The sequence below is a fragment of the Grammomys surdaster genome, unplaced genomic scaffold (genome assembly GCF_004785775.1).
Source record: "Grammomys surdaster isolate TR1022 unplaced genomic scaffold, NIH_TR_1.0 65, whole genome shotgun sequence".
In the NCBI taxonomy this organism is placed as follows: domain Eukaryota; kingdom Metazoa; phylum Chordata; class Mammalia; order Rodentia; family Muridae; genus Grammomys; species Grammomys surdaster.
Genome location: NW_021604567.1, coordinates 19,277,514 through 19,295,566, shown reverse-complemented (window position 1 = coordinate 19,295,566; position 18,053 = coordinate 19,277,514). Strand labels below are relative to the sequence as shown.

The following is an 18,053-nucleotide window of genomic DNA, read 5'->3' as shown; positions in this document are numbered from 1 at the left end:
GAAAGCTATGTTTTGTTGAAAAAAATTATTTTAAAATTAGAGTATGAGCAGGGAAAAGAGTTAGGTTCTAGAGCACCAGCAGCTGACATTCATGAAGCCCTGGATGACATCTCCAGCAAAGAGAGGAAGATGGAGGGAGGGAGAGAAGTAAGGAAAGGAGAGGGGGAGAAAGGACAGAATAAAGGTGGCTCAGGGTAAGAGTTGTCTTCCTAAGGACCTGAGTTCAACTCCCAGCACTTACACAGGGGTGCTCAAAGCCACCTGGAAATCCCACTCTAAAGGCTGACACCCTCATCAGGCCTCTGTGGGCAACTGTGCTCACACATGTGTGCACCTGAACATGCATGCACCCAAACATAATCTTAGAATTAAGGCTATATGCTAGGATCTGCACTGCTACAGGCCGGGAGGCCTAACCCAGGGTCAGTGAGGTCTTCTGAGGCAGGAAGTCCAAACATCAAAGTGAGGTCCAACAGCACAGATCACTTCTTAGACATTAGATGACTAGATAAAGCAGAAGGGGACACATACCCCACACATCAGGGGCAGCCAGGTCTAGGATGGAACACTCAGCTAGGAGGTCAGGAGCCCTGTTTAGGAAACAGGACATGGGACTGAACGACCAGAGACTACTTGGCCCACATCTGTGGAATATCTAGGACAAGAACCAGCGTATAGTCCTACGCTATAGGTGGGAGCCCCCATATGGCAACAGTGGAAGGTATCTCATAAGTCTGAGAACATAAAACAGGAAACGGCTTCCTTTGAGGCCACTAAAAACATGAATATCAACTGCACACTTATGGGTTTTTCATACCATTAACCCTTTTAGGAAGGGAGTCAAAAAGTAAGTCTCAGGGGCAAATAAAGAATTTAATTTACTGGCTGGGAAACAACATCAGCATTCTTGGTTAGCGGTAACCTCACCTGCCCACTGGTCCTGCTTACAGCATGCCTGAAACCTCGACAAGCAAAGGCTAGGAACCATGACCTGGCAATGATGCCCAGGTGCTGAGCCCTTTCTCCAGCCGACAGAGACTAGTAAGAGACCCACCAGGAAAGCAGCACTCCCAGGGTCCTTGTGGACCACAGTCCTACATTCAGGAACCCTACTGTCCAACAAGGACAACAGACACAGAGGCTGCTTTCCCAGGAGAACAGGAGTGCATCTACATGACACAACAAGCCCAGGAGCACATATGTCCTTGCATTCAGGCGGCAGCACAAAAGCTCTGAGATAGCACACTCACTGAGGACTCATTCCTTCATCCAAAATATATCCTGACTGTTCTTATGGACCAGCTGTGCTCAAGATGCTGGAGCATGGCAGGGAGGAAGGCAGGATGGATCCTCCTAGTCTGTGCATGCTATGAAGCCAACAAGAGCCAGTGAGACACTCAAGCCAATGAGAGGTTGGTTGATCACCCCAAGAATGTGTTTGTAGATCAGGGATTCTCAGAGTTATCTGTCATGTAACTAAGTTAGAAAAGATTACTGTTTTTGTGACACACACAACCATGTCACTTTCTTTCAGGTTCTCAGCTCCCAGGTCAGGCAGACAAGATCTGCACGGGTCGATGACAGTAGACACGTGGAGGGGAGCATGTTTAAGGGTAGCTTGGACCAAGCGTGTGTTTCAGGCTCCTCTGGGTAGCCTAGTGAGATCTTGTCTCAAAAAAAAAAAAAAAAAAAACCCTAAGAAGATGAAAGCAAAGGCAGCACATGCCCACTAGCCTCTGCCTCCCTGTGTGGCCTGCCTGTGTGTGGCCTGCCTTCCTGTGTGGCCTGCCTCCCTGTGTGACCTTCTTCCCTGTGTGACCTGCCTCCCTGTGTGACCTGCCTCCCTGTGTGGCCTGCCTCCCTGTGTGACCTGCCTTCCTGTGTGACCTGCCTCCCTGTGTGGCCTGCCTTCCTGTGTGGCCTGCCTCCCTGTGTGGCCTGCCTCCCTGTGTGGCCTGCCTCCCTGTGTGGTCTGCCTCCCTGTGTGACCTGCCTCTGTGTGTCCTGCCTTCCTGTGTGACTTGCCTGTGTGTGTCCTGCCTTCCTGTGTGACCTGCCTCCCTGTGTGGCCTGCCTCTCTGTGTGACCTGCTTCCCTGTGTGACCTGCCTCCCTGTGTGGCCTGCCTCCCTGTGTGACCTGCCTCCCTGTGTGACCTGCCTCCCTGTGTGACCTGCCTCCTTGTGACCTCCTTGTGTGACCTGAACCTGCTGCCACTACCAAACAGATCAGGTGGATTCTCTTAGTAGATTCAGGCATATGGGGTCAGCAGGGTCAGGATGCAGCAAACCCCCTCTAAGTGTGGGGGTGTCTGCAGAGTCCCTGGTGGTCCTGATTCTCCATGTGGGCCTTTGAAGGCTAAGCAACCTTACAGCTTTAGCCAGCCTTGATTTCTCTTGGAGCCTGTCACTTTGTTTCCAATGAACTGCTAAATATGAGAGTCTAACTTCTAAATTCCCAAAGTTTAACTGAAGGCCTTGGGCAACACATGAGTTATGAAGATATCTGTGGAAAAGAAGAGCAGAGGAAGACACACTCATGCAGAAGACCCACACAGTGCTAGTTATCGCCACTCAGGACGTGGGTCAGAGTCCCAGAATTCACTAGCACTTCCATGTTATGGTTTTAAGACAATGGTTTATTATTGTTTTTGGTTCTCAAAGGTAAATCATGTGAAGAAGAGACAGAGGCAAATCAGAGTCTGCAAAGGAGACCCTGGACTGACTCCTTTGAGGTGGCCCCTCTTCTCTTTTCTCCTCTGTCAAGTACACCCACTGAAGCTACAATCTTGTACCATCTAAAGTGTTTGTGTGAAAAGCTTTGAAGAGCCTAACTGTCCACAGAAAACAACCCAAACTCAAACCACATTCAAGGTTCGATATAATCTGGCTTCCACGTACATTTCTACCCTACAATTGGTAAGACAGATTCTTTTTCACACTAATATTGTTTGATTGCAAGGTAAAGTCTGCTGTGTTGTAGAGAGCAAGTAACACGGGCGGAGAACAGGCACAGCGAGGAGCATGCTGCCATACGTGCGCACACTGAGAGTAGAGGCACCGGGGAATTTGCTCTTAAATAGCTTGGAAAAGAGCTAATGATAAGGTGTGAGCTATGGCTGAGTCTGAGCATGGCTTTGAGAACCACGGTTCATCCTAGTGCGGATGACTCATTACTGTGATTCATGAAACTGCAGGAAATGCAGAAGTGCTGGCACAGAGACGGCCACAAAGCTCTCAACAGAGCCACAGGAAGATCTTCAAGTCCCATGTGTAAGCAACATTTGCTTTAGGAAAAGAAAATATTAATGTGAGACTGGGAGAATTATGAATATACACAATGGCCTCAGTTTTTCAGTCTTCCACCAAAATAATTTAGAAGATCTACAGCCAGAAGGGTTCACTAAAAATGCCCAAGCATGTGGAGCTGGAACAATGGCTCAGAGGGTAGGTAATGTGCTTGCTTTCCAAGTATGAGGACTGCAGTTTGGGTCCCTAGCAACCACCAAATAAACACTAAGTAGGCATGGAGGCCTGCCTGTAGCACTAGCACACGACATTGGAAACGGTCCACAGAGCAATCTAGCTGGCTAGAGTAGTCAAACTGGCAAGACCTAGATGCAACTGAGAGGCCCTGCCTCCATTTGTGATGAGAGCAATCTAGAAAGATATCCAGTAAAAGCTTGAGCCTCCACACACATGCACACAGGCACCCTGACAAGTAAGCTTAAACACACTGAAAACACACAAATGTGTACACATGTAACAATTTTAAGGACCAAAGACAACTAAAATACCCCATGTACACTTTCAGTCTTTCATAACAACTCTTATTTAAACATGAAAGAAAGAAAGAGTCAACACCAAACAACAACAACAACAATAAAACCCAAAATAAAAACAAAAAACCAATGAAACAGGAGTGATCTCAAAGCCGGAGGCCCAGCCAAATCCCTTCTGGGCAGCAGGTGGGCTCTCCTCATTCCCCACCAAACAGAACCAAACAGCAGCTCTCCTCAGCTTCCCTTGGTTCCTGGTAAGCTGGCAATGCCTTTCCCTCCGTCCAGGCAAAGACTTAGTCCACGTCCATCTCCACAACCAGTCCATGACAGAAGTCAGCGCTTAGGTAGTAAGACAGCATCCTGGTGTTAACCTGTCCTTGTAATCACTGCATATTCTAGGACTATGTATTTGAAACATGGATACTCATGCAGGAATGAACAACACAAAAGAGATAAAAACTGTTAAAACTGAAAAAAAAAATCAATTTATAATGAACTAAACTCAAACCAAAGTTACCAGCTTTCCAGGAAAGCACAAGCAGTTTCTGGCTTCTAAAACCACAAATAACAAATAATCTAGGTTTCACACCAGCAATTCTCAACCTTCTAATGTTGCAACCCTTCAATACAGTACTTCATGTTGCGGTGACCCCCAACCATAAAATCATTTCACTGCTATTGTTATGAATGGTAATATAATTATCTTTTATGCAGGATATCTGATCTGTGTGTCCCCCCCCAACAGGGCTGTGACTCACAGGCTGAGAAGAACTGCTGTTTTACAAACATTTTCCTTCCTGGTGCTTGGACTAAAGCCAGGACCAAAGCCGGACCTTATGCATGTCAGGCAAGCACTCTGTCACTGAACTACATCCCCAGCCCTGCTCACTTGCCCTCAAAACAAAAAAACCACATACTAATTGCCAGAGCTAAATCAGGTCATTGAGCTTGGCAGCAAGTATCTTTATCTACCAAGCCATTGTGGTGACCCCACCAATAGGTTTTGTAACATAAATTCACAACAATGAATACTATGTACACATTTCTTCCTGGTAGCATGAATTTTGATTTTTGAAGTATTTTAGTTAGCATTAAACCAAAAGGAAAAAGAAAAGGGAAGTTAGCTGATCTGTAGGGAAAAGGGAAGTCACGTTGAGCAAGAGGCATCTGGATGGACGGTGGCTTTGTAACTCTGACATGAACCTCACGGTGTCGGCTGACAAGCCAGACATTCACACACACCATTGCTTTGTTTTGTTTGCTGGAGGCATGACCATACTCTGTAGCCTAGACTTGCTTTGAACTCACAATCTTCCTGCCACTACTTCTTGAGTGCTGCAATTATGGGTGTGCATCATCATATTCTGCTTATAAATTAAATACCGCTGTATAATCATCTTTATCTTTACACGATATATATCACATATATCATATATGACATATATCACAAGGGTGTGGGCTTTCTGGATAAAGCCAGAAAGAACACAGTAAGTTGGAAACGAGCACCAGTATGTACGGTATAGCATGAAGAAAACTAGCTACAACCAGCATTGCTATCGATCACTTTATTTTAATTAACTAATTGGTGCAGGGGATTTTGCAAATGCTCTATGAGCTCTATCATACAAAGTTAGTTCATGGTCAGTCATCAGAAATAAACAAGGTATTATCTATAAGCTGGAAAAATAAAAAAGGAGGTTAATATGAAGATTTATCATATATATATATATATGTATATATATATGTATATATATACATATATATATGTATATATATACACACACACACATATATATATATATATATATATATATATATATATATATATATATATTACCATTTTGAGATAATTACTGTGAAAGAAAATTCAATTGGCTCATGACTGACTGATAGTGGATTTCTTAAAATGCCCAGTCATTTTGAAATTCTATTTCAAACACAATATGGGCCTTTTTATTCCTCTGGAAAAAAAATCTTTTTTATTTTAGAAATTCTTTGGTACCTACCCTCTGATAAAATTCAGACTGGAAAGGGCAGTGACTTTAGAACAAACACTTTAGAGTCCAGAAAGACCAACAGTTGAGAGACATAACCTCCAACCCTAGAGCCTTGGCTGTCACACAGTGAAACTTTGAGGTGACAGCAAGTACTTAATTTACTACCAGAAGTCTAACAACAGAATAGTAAACGTAAATGGAACATTTTACACAAATGTATCACAACGTGTTATTAAAGAAAAAAAAACTTTGCTTCATTAAAAACACATCAAAAAGGTGGTTCTCATGTTCCTGCATGCTTTAGAACCACTTTGGGTAGAGTAGGCCTCAGACAGCATTGGCTACATGCAGAGTTCACTGCCAAACTGTCAGTGGGGATGAGCCACACTAGGGAGAGGAGGGCTCGGGTCCTGGAGGCAAAACTGGTCCCAGAATGACTGGAAAGTACCACAGGTCTTAAGGACATCAGATGGCAGCGTGGGGCAGCGGTAAGCTCCAGGAGAACCAGGGGTCAGAAAAAAGCCAGTATCAAAGTAGAGGGAGGAGAGAGGAAGGTGGGGGAGGAGAGGAGGAAGAGAGGAGGGGAAAGAGAAGAGAGTGGGAAGAGGAGAGAGACAGTGAGAGGAGGGAGGAGGAGGGTAAGAAGCCCCAGCTGTCTCAGAGTGCTGAGCCTCACTATGGGGCTCCAGGTAAACCATGGAATAAGGAGGAGACAGTCTTCATTCTTCATCCACAGAATCAAAATCGGGAGCAACCAGCTGAGGGAAATGAATGACTGCATCCATCCGAGATGTCTTTAACATGGGGTTTAAAGAGAACCACGAGAAAACTCAGGACAGCTCAAGGTGGCCCAGAGCCCTCATCACTCTCTCAGAAAACAAAGGTGACTGACTGGTGCCAGGCTGGTGACAGGGTCTGCAGCGTGGCGTAACTACTTCTAAGTTCCCATTTGACATTGTCCATAGTTCTGTAAATCTATTCTGTAATTTTCTGAGAACTCTTTCAAGAAAAAGATTAAAACTATTTTCTATATACACTAGTTACAAATAATTTTCATAAATTTATGGTTTACATACAAGTCATGAAACATCCAACTCGGCTGCATGCTCTAAATTTCTTTCTAAATTTGTCTCCTAAAGTGCAATGAATTATTGTGGACCTAGGAGAGAGAAGGGAATCCCCTCCGCAGACTGGGGCGCCAAGCTCTCCAGCGTGCCCCCTTCCTCCGCTCTGGCCACATGCACACCTGACCTGCAAGTCACCTCATCTCTCCCTCCCTCCGCAACTACGCGCCTTACGTGGTCGAGGTCGGGTGCGGCTCCCCTGCTCAGCAGGCCCAGCCTCTTCATTCTCTGTCATTTCCCTCTTACTATGAATTAGACTACTAGTGCCCTTTAAAACCAACACTGGCAAAACCTCATCTAAAAACCTTCATCAAAGAAACTTTGGAAACTGAGACAAACCGGCCTCCTTTGTTTTGACTTTGATTTTCCGTGCAGCTGCGCTATCTTAGTCACTAGGGAAGGAGCATGGAGCTGTGCCTGACCTGGGTAAAGGAAGGAGGAAGACGGGTGTGCATTACCTACAATCTATAAGCATGACAGTTTTTTCTATTTTTCTTCCTTTCAAAAGGGGGGGGGGATCAGGGGAAGGAAGTTAAAAAAAAATGACACTTACAAGTCCACTCATGGCTACAATCCAGATGTAGGACCCAGAGGTGAAAAGCTACAAAAGAAAAAAAGGCAACTGAAATGAAGTCCACTGCCAGCCACAGCACTCACTGCATACACTCCATGTGACCCCGCAGTTACATATTAACCATGCGTGCCATAACTCAGGAAAACAATAAAAGTGAAGGCATGGCAATTCTGTTTACTTAAAATAAAATAAGACGAGAATCTTTTCACTGAAGACTCCAGGCTTTCTGTAGCTGATAACTTACTTGTTGAACCTGGCCCCTGCTGTGCAGAGAAAAATATCTGGATTGCAAGCTCATTCTTATTTACAAGCCTTCGCTGACTTACAGAAATACAAACACAAATAAATGCACCACCAATGCAGAACAGTCATTGTCCATACTCGGTGCTAGGCCATGATCCATAATAGCTCTTCGTATAACTTTCTCATTTTAATTTCTTATCATCGCTTTGTCTATTTAGATGGGAGAACTTGCCAGCATCTAAGTCCACGCCCAACAGTAAGTACCTTTCTTCAGGGGTGAGAGCCCTTATTCCGGTTCCCCCAAGATAAGAATAAGCACCAGGTCCTCTGTGTATATATTATCATGGCTGACAGTGTAGTACTTTTATGGGACTCTGAGTGTGTGAAGGAATAGGTCTCTAATTCTTGTGACTTCTCTTGGGCCTCTTTTGCCTCTGTTGGCTTGCCTTGTTCAACTTTGTTGTAGTGGTTTTGTTTTATTTATTACGTTTTGTTAAAAAATTAAAGTTGTGAAAATTGTGAAGAAAAAAAAAAGAACATGCTTCTAGGAACAAAGTTTTAACTGATGACCTGAATGAAGGGCATTAGAATCAGACCTCATGAAATGTCTTGTAGAGAGAATATCTTGTGCGTTGTATGGATGCATCACCTGTCAATTAAAAAGCCTATGGCCTATGGGTTAGGCAGGAAATGGAAGGTGGGACATCCAGGAGGCAGAAAGGATTCTGGGATAGAGCCAGACATGGAAAGATCCACCTGACATGGAAGATCTGAGGAGACGGCGCACAGTATATGAGCACGGGAAACCAGACACATGGAAGAATGTAGGTTAAAATAAATGGGTTATTTTAGTTATGATCTAATAGAAGAGCCTAGCTATATAGCTAAGCTATTTGTAAATATATTTTGGGTCTGAGTCTTAATTCTGGGAGCATGGGGCGAGGAGGAAGAACTAAACTTCTACAATTTTTTCTCTTTTCAAATTTTTATTTGAGAGATGTACGCTTAAGGTTCTAAAACCAAACCAAACAAAACCACAAGGCATTTCCAAGTGTCCCAATATGGCTGAAATGTCCTGTGGCTTCTTGGTTAGCTTTGGAAGGTTAGGCCGCTCGTTTCAGGATCATAGAGAAAAAAACAGGAGTCTGAAATAGCAAAGCTCATATTCACTGCTAACAATGTGCTAGACAGAAACCTCAGGGTTCTGTACATGTAACCCAGAAACACAAAACACAGGCAGACATGGAGGAAAGGAAGCCGCAGACTTTGCTCCAGTGTTGGCTCAAAGGGAAGAAGCTGTGGCTGTTGCTGTCACTTAACCTTCCGTCTGGCATGGAGCTAGGTCAGTGCACACCTATACAGGGTTGGTCTGATGGTGCTTGTATTCTAATGCTAAGTTCTGGCTGGCCCTCAAGATGTGGTTGTCCCTGACAAGCAGATCCTCACACACACCAAGTGATGCTGCTGTGTGAACCTTGCTCCCTAATTTAACTGGCCAATAAAAGGCTGGACCTTGTGAATGGGCAGTGGTGGGAGAAAGGGGGGACTTGAGGATTGAGTGAGGGGTTGCAGGTAGAGGGAAAAGAAGAAGAAAGAAGAGAGAGGAGAGAGACCATAAGCATGTGGCCAGGAGAAATAGCAATTAACACGGGACTTTATTGCTGGGGAATCAGTTAGAATAGCTCCTGCCCAATCTAGCCTTACAGCTTATAAATAAAATATCTGGACTATATGTGGGACGGTCGGCTGTGAGAACGAAAAATACAGCCAGTCCAGGAGCAGCTGGAGGCTCAGCATATAGAAGAGTCTACCAGTCCTCAGAAATCTTCTATATTTGTCATAAAAAAGAAATCTGGCAATGGAGGAGAGCAATTAACAAGATTATTCAGCCAATGGGCTCCCTACAGCCAGCCTGGAGTCTCATTGCCTGCCTTGTTGCCTAAGGAATGTCCTATCATAGTCATTAATCTGAAAGATTGCTTTTTCTTAATTCCTCTACATGAACATGATAGGGAAAGGTTTGTGTTATCTTTTACTAGAAGTTGTCCAATGAAGAAGTACCATTGGAAAGTCCTACCACAGGGAATGTCAAACAGTCCTACCTAGTGTCAATATTTTGTACAACAGCCATTGTAGGTAATTCGTAAATAATTTCCTCAATTTTTTTTGGAAGAGATTAACAATGCCCTAAAAGCAAGCAAGTTCAGGTCATAAAAAGAACTAATTGGATTCTCCCTTATATAAAAAAAGGAACTACAATTTCTGGGGCCCCTACATTTTCTACTGATGCAAATAAACCAGGAAGGGCCAGGTACAAATCAGAAACTATAAGTAAGGTGGTTAAGAGACTTTACAAATCAGTTAAAAAAAATCAGGATTCAATGCAATACTTACGGTGTTATTAGATTCTCAAGAATCTTTTAATATAGTAACTGACTCTCAGTATGTAAAAAGAGTTGTCTTACGTATAGAAACTGCTGAACTTACTCAGGATGATTCTGAATTAACTGTTTATTCAATTACAACAAGTGATAAGAAATAGGAATCATCCAATGTATATAACACACATCAGATCCCATACAGGTCTGCCAGCCCTCTGGCACAAGGTAATAGGAAAATTGATCAGCTATTGATAGGAAGTGTACTAGGAGCCTCAGCATTTAAAAGCACCATGTTAACAGCAAAAGTTCAAAGAAAGAATTCTCTATCACTTGGCAAGAAGCCAAGGAGATTGTAAAGACATGTCCTACTTGTTCATTGTATAACCAAATTCCATTGCCTCCAGGAAGTAACCCTAAGGGCACCCAAAGAAATATTTGGCAAATGAATGTGTTTCATTTCACAGAGTTTTGTAAACTAAATATGTACAGTGTACTATAGACACATATTCAGGATTTCAATGGGTGACAAATTTAGCTTCTGAGAAGGCGGATTCTGTAATTATTCATTTATTAGAAGTCATAGCCATTGTGGGACGATCTAGACAAACTAAGACTGACTATACTCCAATATACACCTTTAGTAGCATGAAGTGATTTTTTTAACATATTACAATGTAAAACATATTTCAGGTAAAATCCTACAGGGCAAACATTTGTGGAGAGATCCAATTGTACTTTAAAAGAGATGTTTTTTTAAAAAAAGAGAGAGATGTTTAACAAATAAAAAGGGATAATAAAGCCTCCAGAGATAGATTACATTATTAACTTTAAAGTTTTTGAATGCTAACAAAAAAAAAAACTATAGCTGCTGAGAGACACTGGATTATGGGGGGAAAAACCGCTGAACAAAACCAGTCTGTTTATTTTAAAGATGTCCTAACCTCAGAATGGAAAACAGGAAATGTGTTACACTGGTGCAGAGGTTATGCTTATATTTCCACAGGAAAAGAAAAGTTTTGGGTTCCTTCCAAATTGATAAAAGCCAGATATGAGAGGGGGAGACCTCCTGAAGATCTCGGCTACAGACAAGAAAAAAATCAAAAGGTCCAAAATAGGCAATGTACACTGATTCCTTTAAATGCAGCGAGTCTGACACTGACTGGGTCATATAAATGTCTCCAGCCATAACTTCAGCTATGAATGGCCAATAAATCTTTGGCTACAAATGTCCTCAGGACTCATTCTGCCATGCTTTCATATGGCATAGTTGGAGATCTATTGCAATTTTGGCTATAATCCAAACTAGCTTAAGAAAGATGTCTTTCACCTGCTCAAACAAGGAGCAGAAAATCATCTTTAACTGATCCACACACAACTGTACATTCCATACATTATGTTAATACAGAAATATGTATTACCTCTGAAAGCTTTATGTTCATAGGAAAAAAAGAAAAAAGAAAAACAACCCTGAGGAGATTCACCCTCAGGGATGTGGGGATGCTGAGATGCTGACAGGTACTGCTGCAGCCTCCTTCCTGCCGGATCCAACCTCAGACTGGTCAACGCTGTTTCATCTAAACACCCACCTTCAGGGACAACTTCAAAACAGCTAGATCTTTAGGTCCAGCCTTGAAGGCTGATCCAGTCAAGACTTAACTTAAACCTAAACTTTCTCAGCATAGAGATCGGACAACAAATGCTACAGCTGGCTTTCTTAAGACTTTGCCGGTTTCCCATTTTTCTTAGGCCTCCAAAAGAAAACTATGCCCCCAAAACAGCAGGAAGCAATTTTAAGAAAATTCTGTTCCCCGTGAGGTGGCGTGGAGGAATTTTGGTCAAAAAAAAAAAAAAAAAAAAAAAAACCACAAAAAACAAAACCACCCTGTCTTGAAAAACCAAAAAACAAAAAAAAGATACAATATAAAGCTCCAGTCCTTTTAATAGCTGCCATTACAAACTATTAGGGATAGCTAAGAAATATAAGTTAATAGTCTGTCAAACTCATGATCATGTCAGATACTAGTCTAGATCATCACAGAAATACACATCCTTGGTTGGACAGATATTAGGTAGCTGGCAACATTTGCTTGTTCAAATATGCTATGAGTAGAGAGATGGTCTTCAAAAGTGTCAGAGGCTCACAGAACATGGCATTTAAAGATGGTTTTATTAATTTAAGGCTTTTTTCTTTTCTTTTTTTTGACATTGAGACATGTCAGCTCCTTGCAGCACCCCATTCAACCTGGAAGATGCAGCACATCGAAGAACCTCCATATGGAAGTGCTTCAATTGTGGCAAGCTTGCCAGTGGGCAAAGGAAATGCCCAGGTTTCAACTACAGACAAAATGCTGTCCAGAAAGGACAAATGATGCAGAGAAGTCGAATGCCAAGCTCTGCCAAGACGGGGTAAGCCAGTCCTTCATAATTTCTGCTTCACAGAAGGTCTGTCAGTTTGGACTAGGACAGGGAAATAGGCTCAGATACTTTGGTCATCCTGATAAGCTCTTAGAAACAATGATCACAGGAGTGATCATGGAACTTTGTTTATTGCCTTGCTTGTTCTTTGACTATTTGTGTTTATTGTCTTGCTTGTTCCTTGACTATTTGCATCTACTGTATTGCTAGACCCTCATCCTAGAACTGACCTTAATACATGTATATAATTAAAATAGTATAAAAGCAAAAAGGAGGAGGGGGATGGGGGTTCTAGGGAGGGGAAATGGGATGACATCTGTATTGTAAATAAATAAAATATCCAATAAAAAAATTAAAGAGAAAAAAAAAAGACTAAAAAAAAGGTCTGTCAGATATACTGGGCCAGAAGGCTGAAGACGGATCCTCCAACCTTACAGAGATTACTGGATAGCTGTCCAGGCAGCCAGCTGTCTGTCAATTCTTAGTCTTAGAAGCCGCTTATCTGTACTTCCTACTTACTCAGGTAATATTCCTCCTCAGGTCTCTGATGATCCGGGTTGAAGACTAGACACTGATAGTTTTACTATAAGCTTAAGTTGTTTAGGATTTTAGATGTTCTAGGTCTAAGAAGATGTTTTTAGGATGCCAGTACAAGTTAGGATAGAAAATGACTCAGATACAGAACTCTGAACTGACAGACTATCTAAGTTGCCAAATACAAATGGACTGGGTCATTACGGATGTAACCCTTACCTAATAGTTTTCATAATTGTTCCTACTGTATGCTATTTATTATTATAAGAGAAAGAGCCTTCTTATTTAGTCAAAAGGGGAAAATGTAGTGGGTTGGTCTGATGCTGCTTATATCTTAGTTCTAAGTACTGGCCCTCAAGATGACAAGCAGATCCCCACATACACCAAGTGATGCTGCTGTGTGAACCTTGCTCCCTAATTTAACTGGCCAATAAAAGGCTGGACCTTGTGTTTGGGCAGTGGTGGGAGAAAGGTGGTGGTGGGGGCTTGAGGACTGAGTGAGGGGTTGCAGGTAGAGGGAAAAGAAGACAGAAGATGGAGGTGGAGGAGGCCACCATGAGAGGAGATAGACCATAAGCACGTGGCCAGGAGACACAGCAATTAACACGGGACTTTATTGCTGGGGAATCAGTTAGAATAGCTCCTGCCCAATCTAGCCTTACAGCTGGTGAATAAAATACTGGGAGTGTATGTATGTCTTTTATATGAGCTAGCTAAGATTATAAATTCATTCACAAACACTCAACTCTCATGACAACATGGGTGAGAATGAAGATTACAAGGACTTTATAATTCTCTCTTGTGAGAGGAGGAATCCAAAACCAGCCGTCACATTCTACAGCTGAGCACTGTTCTCCAAGCTTCTCGTGTAGGACTCTGATTTCTCATCAGCCAATGAGGAGGGTACCCTGAGTGCTCCCTGGGTCGGGCAGTAACAGGAGGTATGACTGAGGTGTCTTGCCCTATGGTTCTGCACTCGCCACCCACCCACTTCTCATATATAAGTAAAGGAACTTGCCATTTCATTAGTAAAAAAGTAATAATAATAATTTCTTTGGTCTCTGACACACCTTGTCTTAGTGCCAAGTTTCTTTTTGCGTTCTGAAAGAGTATGAGTATATCTCTGTGCTGAACTCCATGTGGGCAAGTGTGCACCTCACATTTACTCTGTAAGCCATCCTCCAATGACCTGCATATGTGTCCCCAAACATGCTTTCTGGCTCTTATAATGATTAAAGTTATTTACCCACCCACCACCCATCCATCTATCTTAATATTCCTGGTTTCAAGTGTCCACGGTGGGGAGAGAGAAAGCTAGAGATAGGAAGATGGGGGTGAGCAGGCACAGATGGCTCAGTGCATAAAATGCCTGCCATGGAAGCATGAAGACCCGAGTCAAGATCCCAAAACACACATAAAAGATCAACACGGTGATGTATGACTGTAACCCCAGCACCAGAAGGATGGAGGAGCAGAATTGATGAACTTCAAGTGAAAGGCCCTGCTCAAAAAAGCAAAGGTGTCGAGCAATCAAGAAACACACTGAGTGTACTTCTGGCCTTGTACACATATGTACACACCTGTTACTATAGGTATAACACACACATATGTAATATGCAAGAATGCCCAGAGCATGTGGAGGAAAGGAGAGGAAAAACTTCAACCATTCTGACTTTGAAGTGGGGAAGATGGAAGTGGGACTGGCTAGACGAGAGCCCAGGCTGCCATCATGTGAAGGACTAGACGCTAGTCCACTTCTGTTTAATGGACTTCTACCCTACAGAGGTAATGCTAGTGTTAGGACAATAGTAGAAATTTATATTGATTTGGAACCTATCTGAGACAGTGTACTGACATGTCTGCCCCCGGGCAGGGCTAAGAGGATGTGAGTCCTCAACCTGAAATCCCCATGGTCCTAATGACTCTATGAGCCAGTGACCCTGAATGCCTACCCCGTAACAATAGAGAGAGCAAAGCTTTCTATCCTTGACGCTTCCACCTAACTTTAGAGCTGGGAGAAACAGATGTCACCATAAGCCTCAGAGTTGGTTTTGGAACTCGACACAAGTTTTCCTGCCAGAGAAACCCATAGCAGGACAGAGTGGGGACCCAGATGTCATGGTAAAGAGGGTAAAAGGTGAGAGCTAGACACGCCACATCAGAGACATCTACAAAAGTGGTGAGGAAAACACCTGTTCCAGATGAGCCTCTGATAATGGACAGCAGGTTGGAGAAGCCGGAGGAAATGTTAAAGGTGAAAAGGGGCGGGAGGAGGGGCCATTTCACTGTGAAGCCGGTATCTGGTCTACGTGTGGGATAAGGAATATTAGGAATATTAACTGGGGGAGTCAAAAGGTCAAGCTGCACAGGGGCGCAAGATGCCATACAGTATTCAAAAGCTGTAAGAGGAAAAGAAAAGAGCATGCCAGAGAGAGAGAGAGAGAGAGCGAGAGCGCGCGCACAAAATTCAATTCAAAGAAAAGAACATGTCAGAAAGCTGGCAAGCACATGTACCCTCTAGTACAGGCTGAGGGAGGAGTGGGTACACATTGGGTGTTAGGGAAATGACCTTGGAACGTGAATTTTTAAGTCAGACCAAGGCTCCAGTGGCTTTCACAGCAAGGAAGTCTATATAGCAGCACCAGAGTGAGTGATGTGCTTCTGCTTCTCTTCTTGCAGAGGGGGAAACATGTTGGAAATTGACCCTGGAGTCTTACACAAGGCAAACACATTACCACTGAGAGGTCTCCCAGGTCTGTTCTCACTTGAAACAGGATTTGTATTCTTTTAAATCACATGTCCATGTATCTATGTATGAGCGTAAGTGCCTACAGATGTCAACAGAGGGTCAGAGGGTATCAGATCTAGAGCTGAAGTGAAGGCAGTTGTGAGCTGCCTGACACAGGTCGGGGATGGAAGGCTGTGGAGGTATGCTGGGAACTGACCGTGGACCCTTTCAAAGAGCAGCACACACCCTTAACCACTGAGCAACCTCTCCAGTTCCTAGTTCTTTTTTTCTGTATTTTTAGAATTTTGAGACAAGGTCTTAGTTATGTAGGGTGCCCTGAGCTTATTCTCTAGCCCAGTCTGGTTTTGAACTTAAAATCCTTCTGTTCCAGACCCTGGAGTTGGTATTACAGACTTAGCTGACAACGCTCCTTGCATACTCCACAGCTTAGATGGGCTGGTATGTCGGGTTTCTCTTCACAGCTTTACATGTAGCATAGTACATAATAATTGACAGTGACATTGATTTTCCATTTCCACTATTCTCATGTTTTTCCACCTCAGACTATGATTCTTAAATGTAGTTACACACAACTGTATGATTAAATGAAAATACTTTCCACTGATACAAATTACAGTGAAAGCTTTTATCAGATTTCTAAAGGCTATGCACGTATTCTAACACCTTCCGTACTCTGATGTTCTTACTCTGTAACACTTCCTCTGAATATCTGATACAGATCATGAAGCCAAACTTGTGGGAAAAAAAATGGTTTAAGGAGATCAAATGAGAAAAAGACAAAAGAGAAAAGAACAAAACAAAAAAATCAAAAGTTCCCAGATCTGGTTAGAGAAATGTGAACATAAAACGTATACTGTACCTGTAGTCCCAATATATAAATCAATGTCTTGTTTGTGATGGACAACGGGCCCAGGATCTGTGCCACCTGGACTCTTGGGATGGATCCATGAAATGGTACAAAGAGAGCGAACACGGGCGCCAAGCTATGCAAACAGAAGAGAAAAACTACTGTAAGATTGAATTCAAACACTGTCAGAAAGACACTTGAGTAACATCACATATTCATTTCAGTGTGAGATACACAGGTTGGTTCTCAAACATCCACCCTAGGCAAAACAACAGTCAAGTGTGCATAGCATCTTAAGGCAACTATCCCATCTTTCACGCTAAGCACTGGTAAGTAGCTGCGTATCTCCTAATTAAATATAAGGCATGATGAGTAAACTGGAAGTGGGTGCTCTGCTCGGTTCACAGGAGCGGCCTGAAATCTGAGGATAGAGACTATGGGGAGTGTTGGAAGCCATCATGGTCAAGCACACGTCATCTAGCCCCAAGGCACCAGATTCTCCAACCCCTGCTCGCCATTCCTCAGACCTCTTCCTCTTTTTGTCTTAAACTCCTTTCCTTAGGCAGCTCTCCACCATTCCTCACACCATGCTAACCCTCCATGCTCCCTTGTTTCATTTCTTCCCGCTCTTGTCTCTCCCTGGATAATCTCAATGTTGTCTGTGGCTCCCACTTGGGAAATGAGGTCAGTGAGTCCTAACAGTGGCAGTGCCAGGCTGTGGAACACAACTTGACACCTTGCCTCTGATATGTGAATCAGTCACATGTGCTCTACCCTTGCTCCTCTGCCATTATAGGGTCACACTGCTGACTATCCTCATGGGAGAACAAGAGCTCTTCCTGCTAAGTCCTAGGCCCCTGGTAGAGGACAGGTGTCTGGTAAGTCACTGGACCTCCTGAAAGTGTGCTCTTGCTGGCTCCCTTTCTCTTCCCCTCATCTCTAGGTCTCTCACACACCTTGACAGTTGCTTGCTGGACACAGGTTCCTCTGGGTAGTACATATGGACATGGGTTATCCTTTCACCCAGAGCTGCCTTTATATTTCCCTGCTTAGCAAACTTCTCACATGGTCCTAATCAGCTCTTCCTACCTGGCTTTCTCTGACTCCTCCTGGTGGTTAGTAACTTTCCTCTTTGCCCCCAGAGTCACCAGTTTGGCTGTTTGGTGAGCTGATGATCAGCTGGGCACTGAGCATGTCAAGGAGGATGCCCAGCACAGGATCCTTCTGCACCATGAGCAAGAAGCAGACTCTCACCTCAGGGTCCAACACTGTAGACCAATGCTCCTAACATGTATGTATGCATGTGTCCATGCATGCATGAACTGTGCATGTATCTGTTGGTCTGTCTGTGTGTCTTGGTCTCTCTCTCTCTCTCTCTCTCTCTCTCTCTCTCTCTCTCTCTCTCTCTC

The 18,053-nt window shown here is 43.3% G+C and overlaps 1 protein-coding gene across 1 annotated transcript in view; it reads right to left on the bottom strand.

The window, feature by feature from the left end:
• The window catches only part of Ubac2 (UBA domain containing 2), a 145,719-nt gene that overhangs the window by 32,064 nt on the left and 95,602 nt on the right, over window positions 1–18,053 (bottom strand). The window contains exons 5-6 of the mRNA XM_028772217.1: window positions 16,657–16,780; window positions 7,455–7,502 (exon numbers count right to left, since the gene is read on the bottom strand). Of these exons, the coding sequence (XP_028628050.1) occupies window positions 7,455–7,502; window positions 16,657–16,780 (172 nt within the window). The remainder of the gene's footprint in view (window positions 1–7,454; window positions 7,503–16,656; window positions 16,781–18,053) is intronic.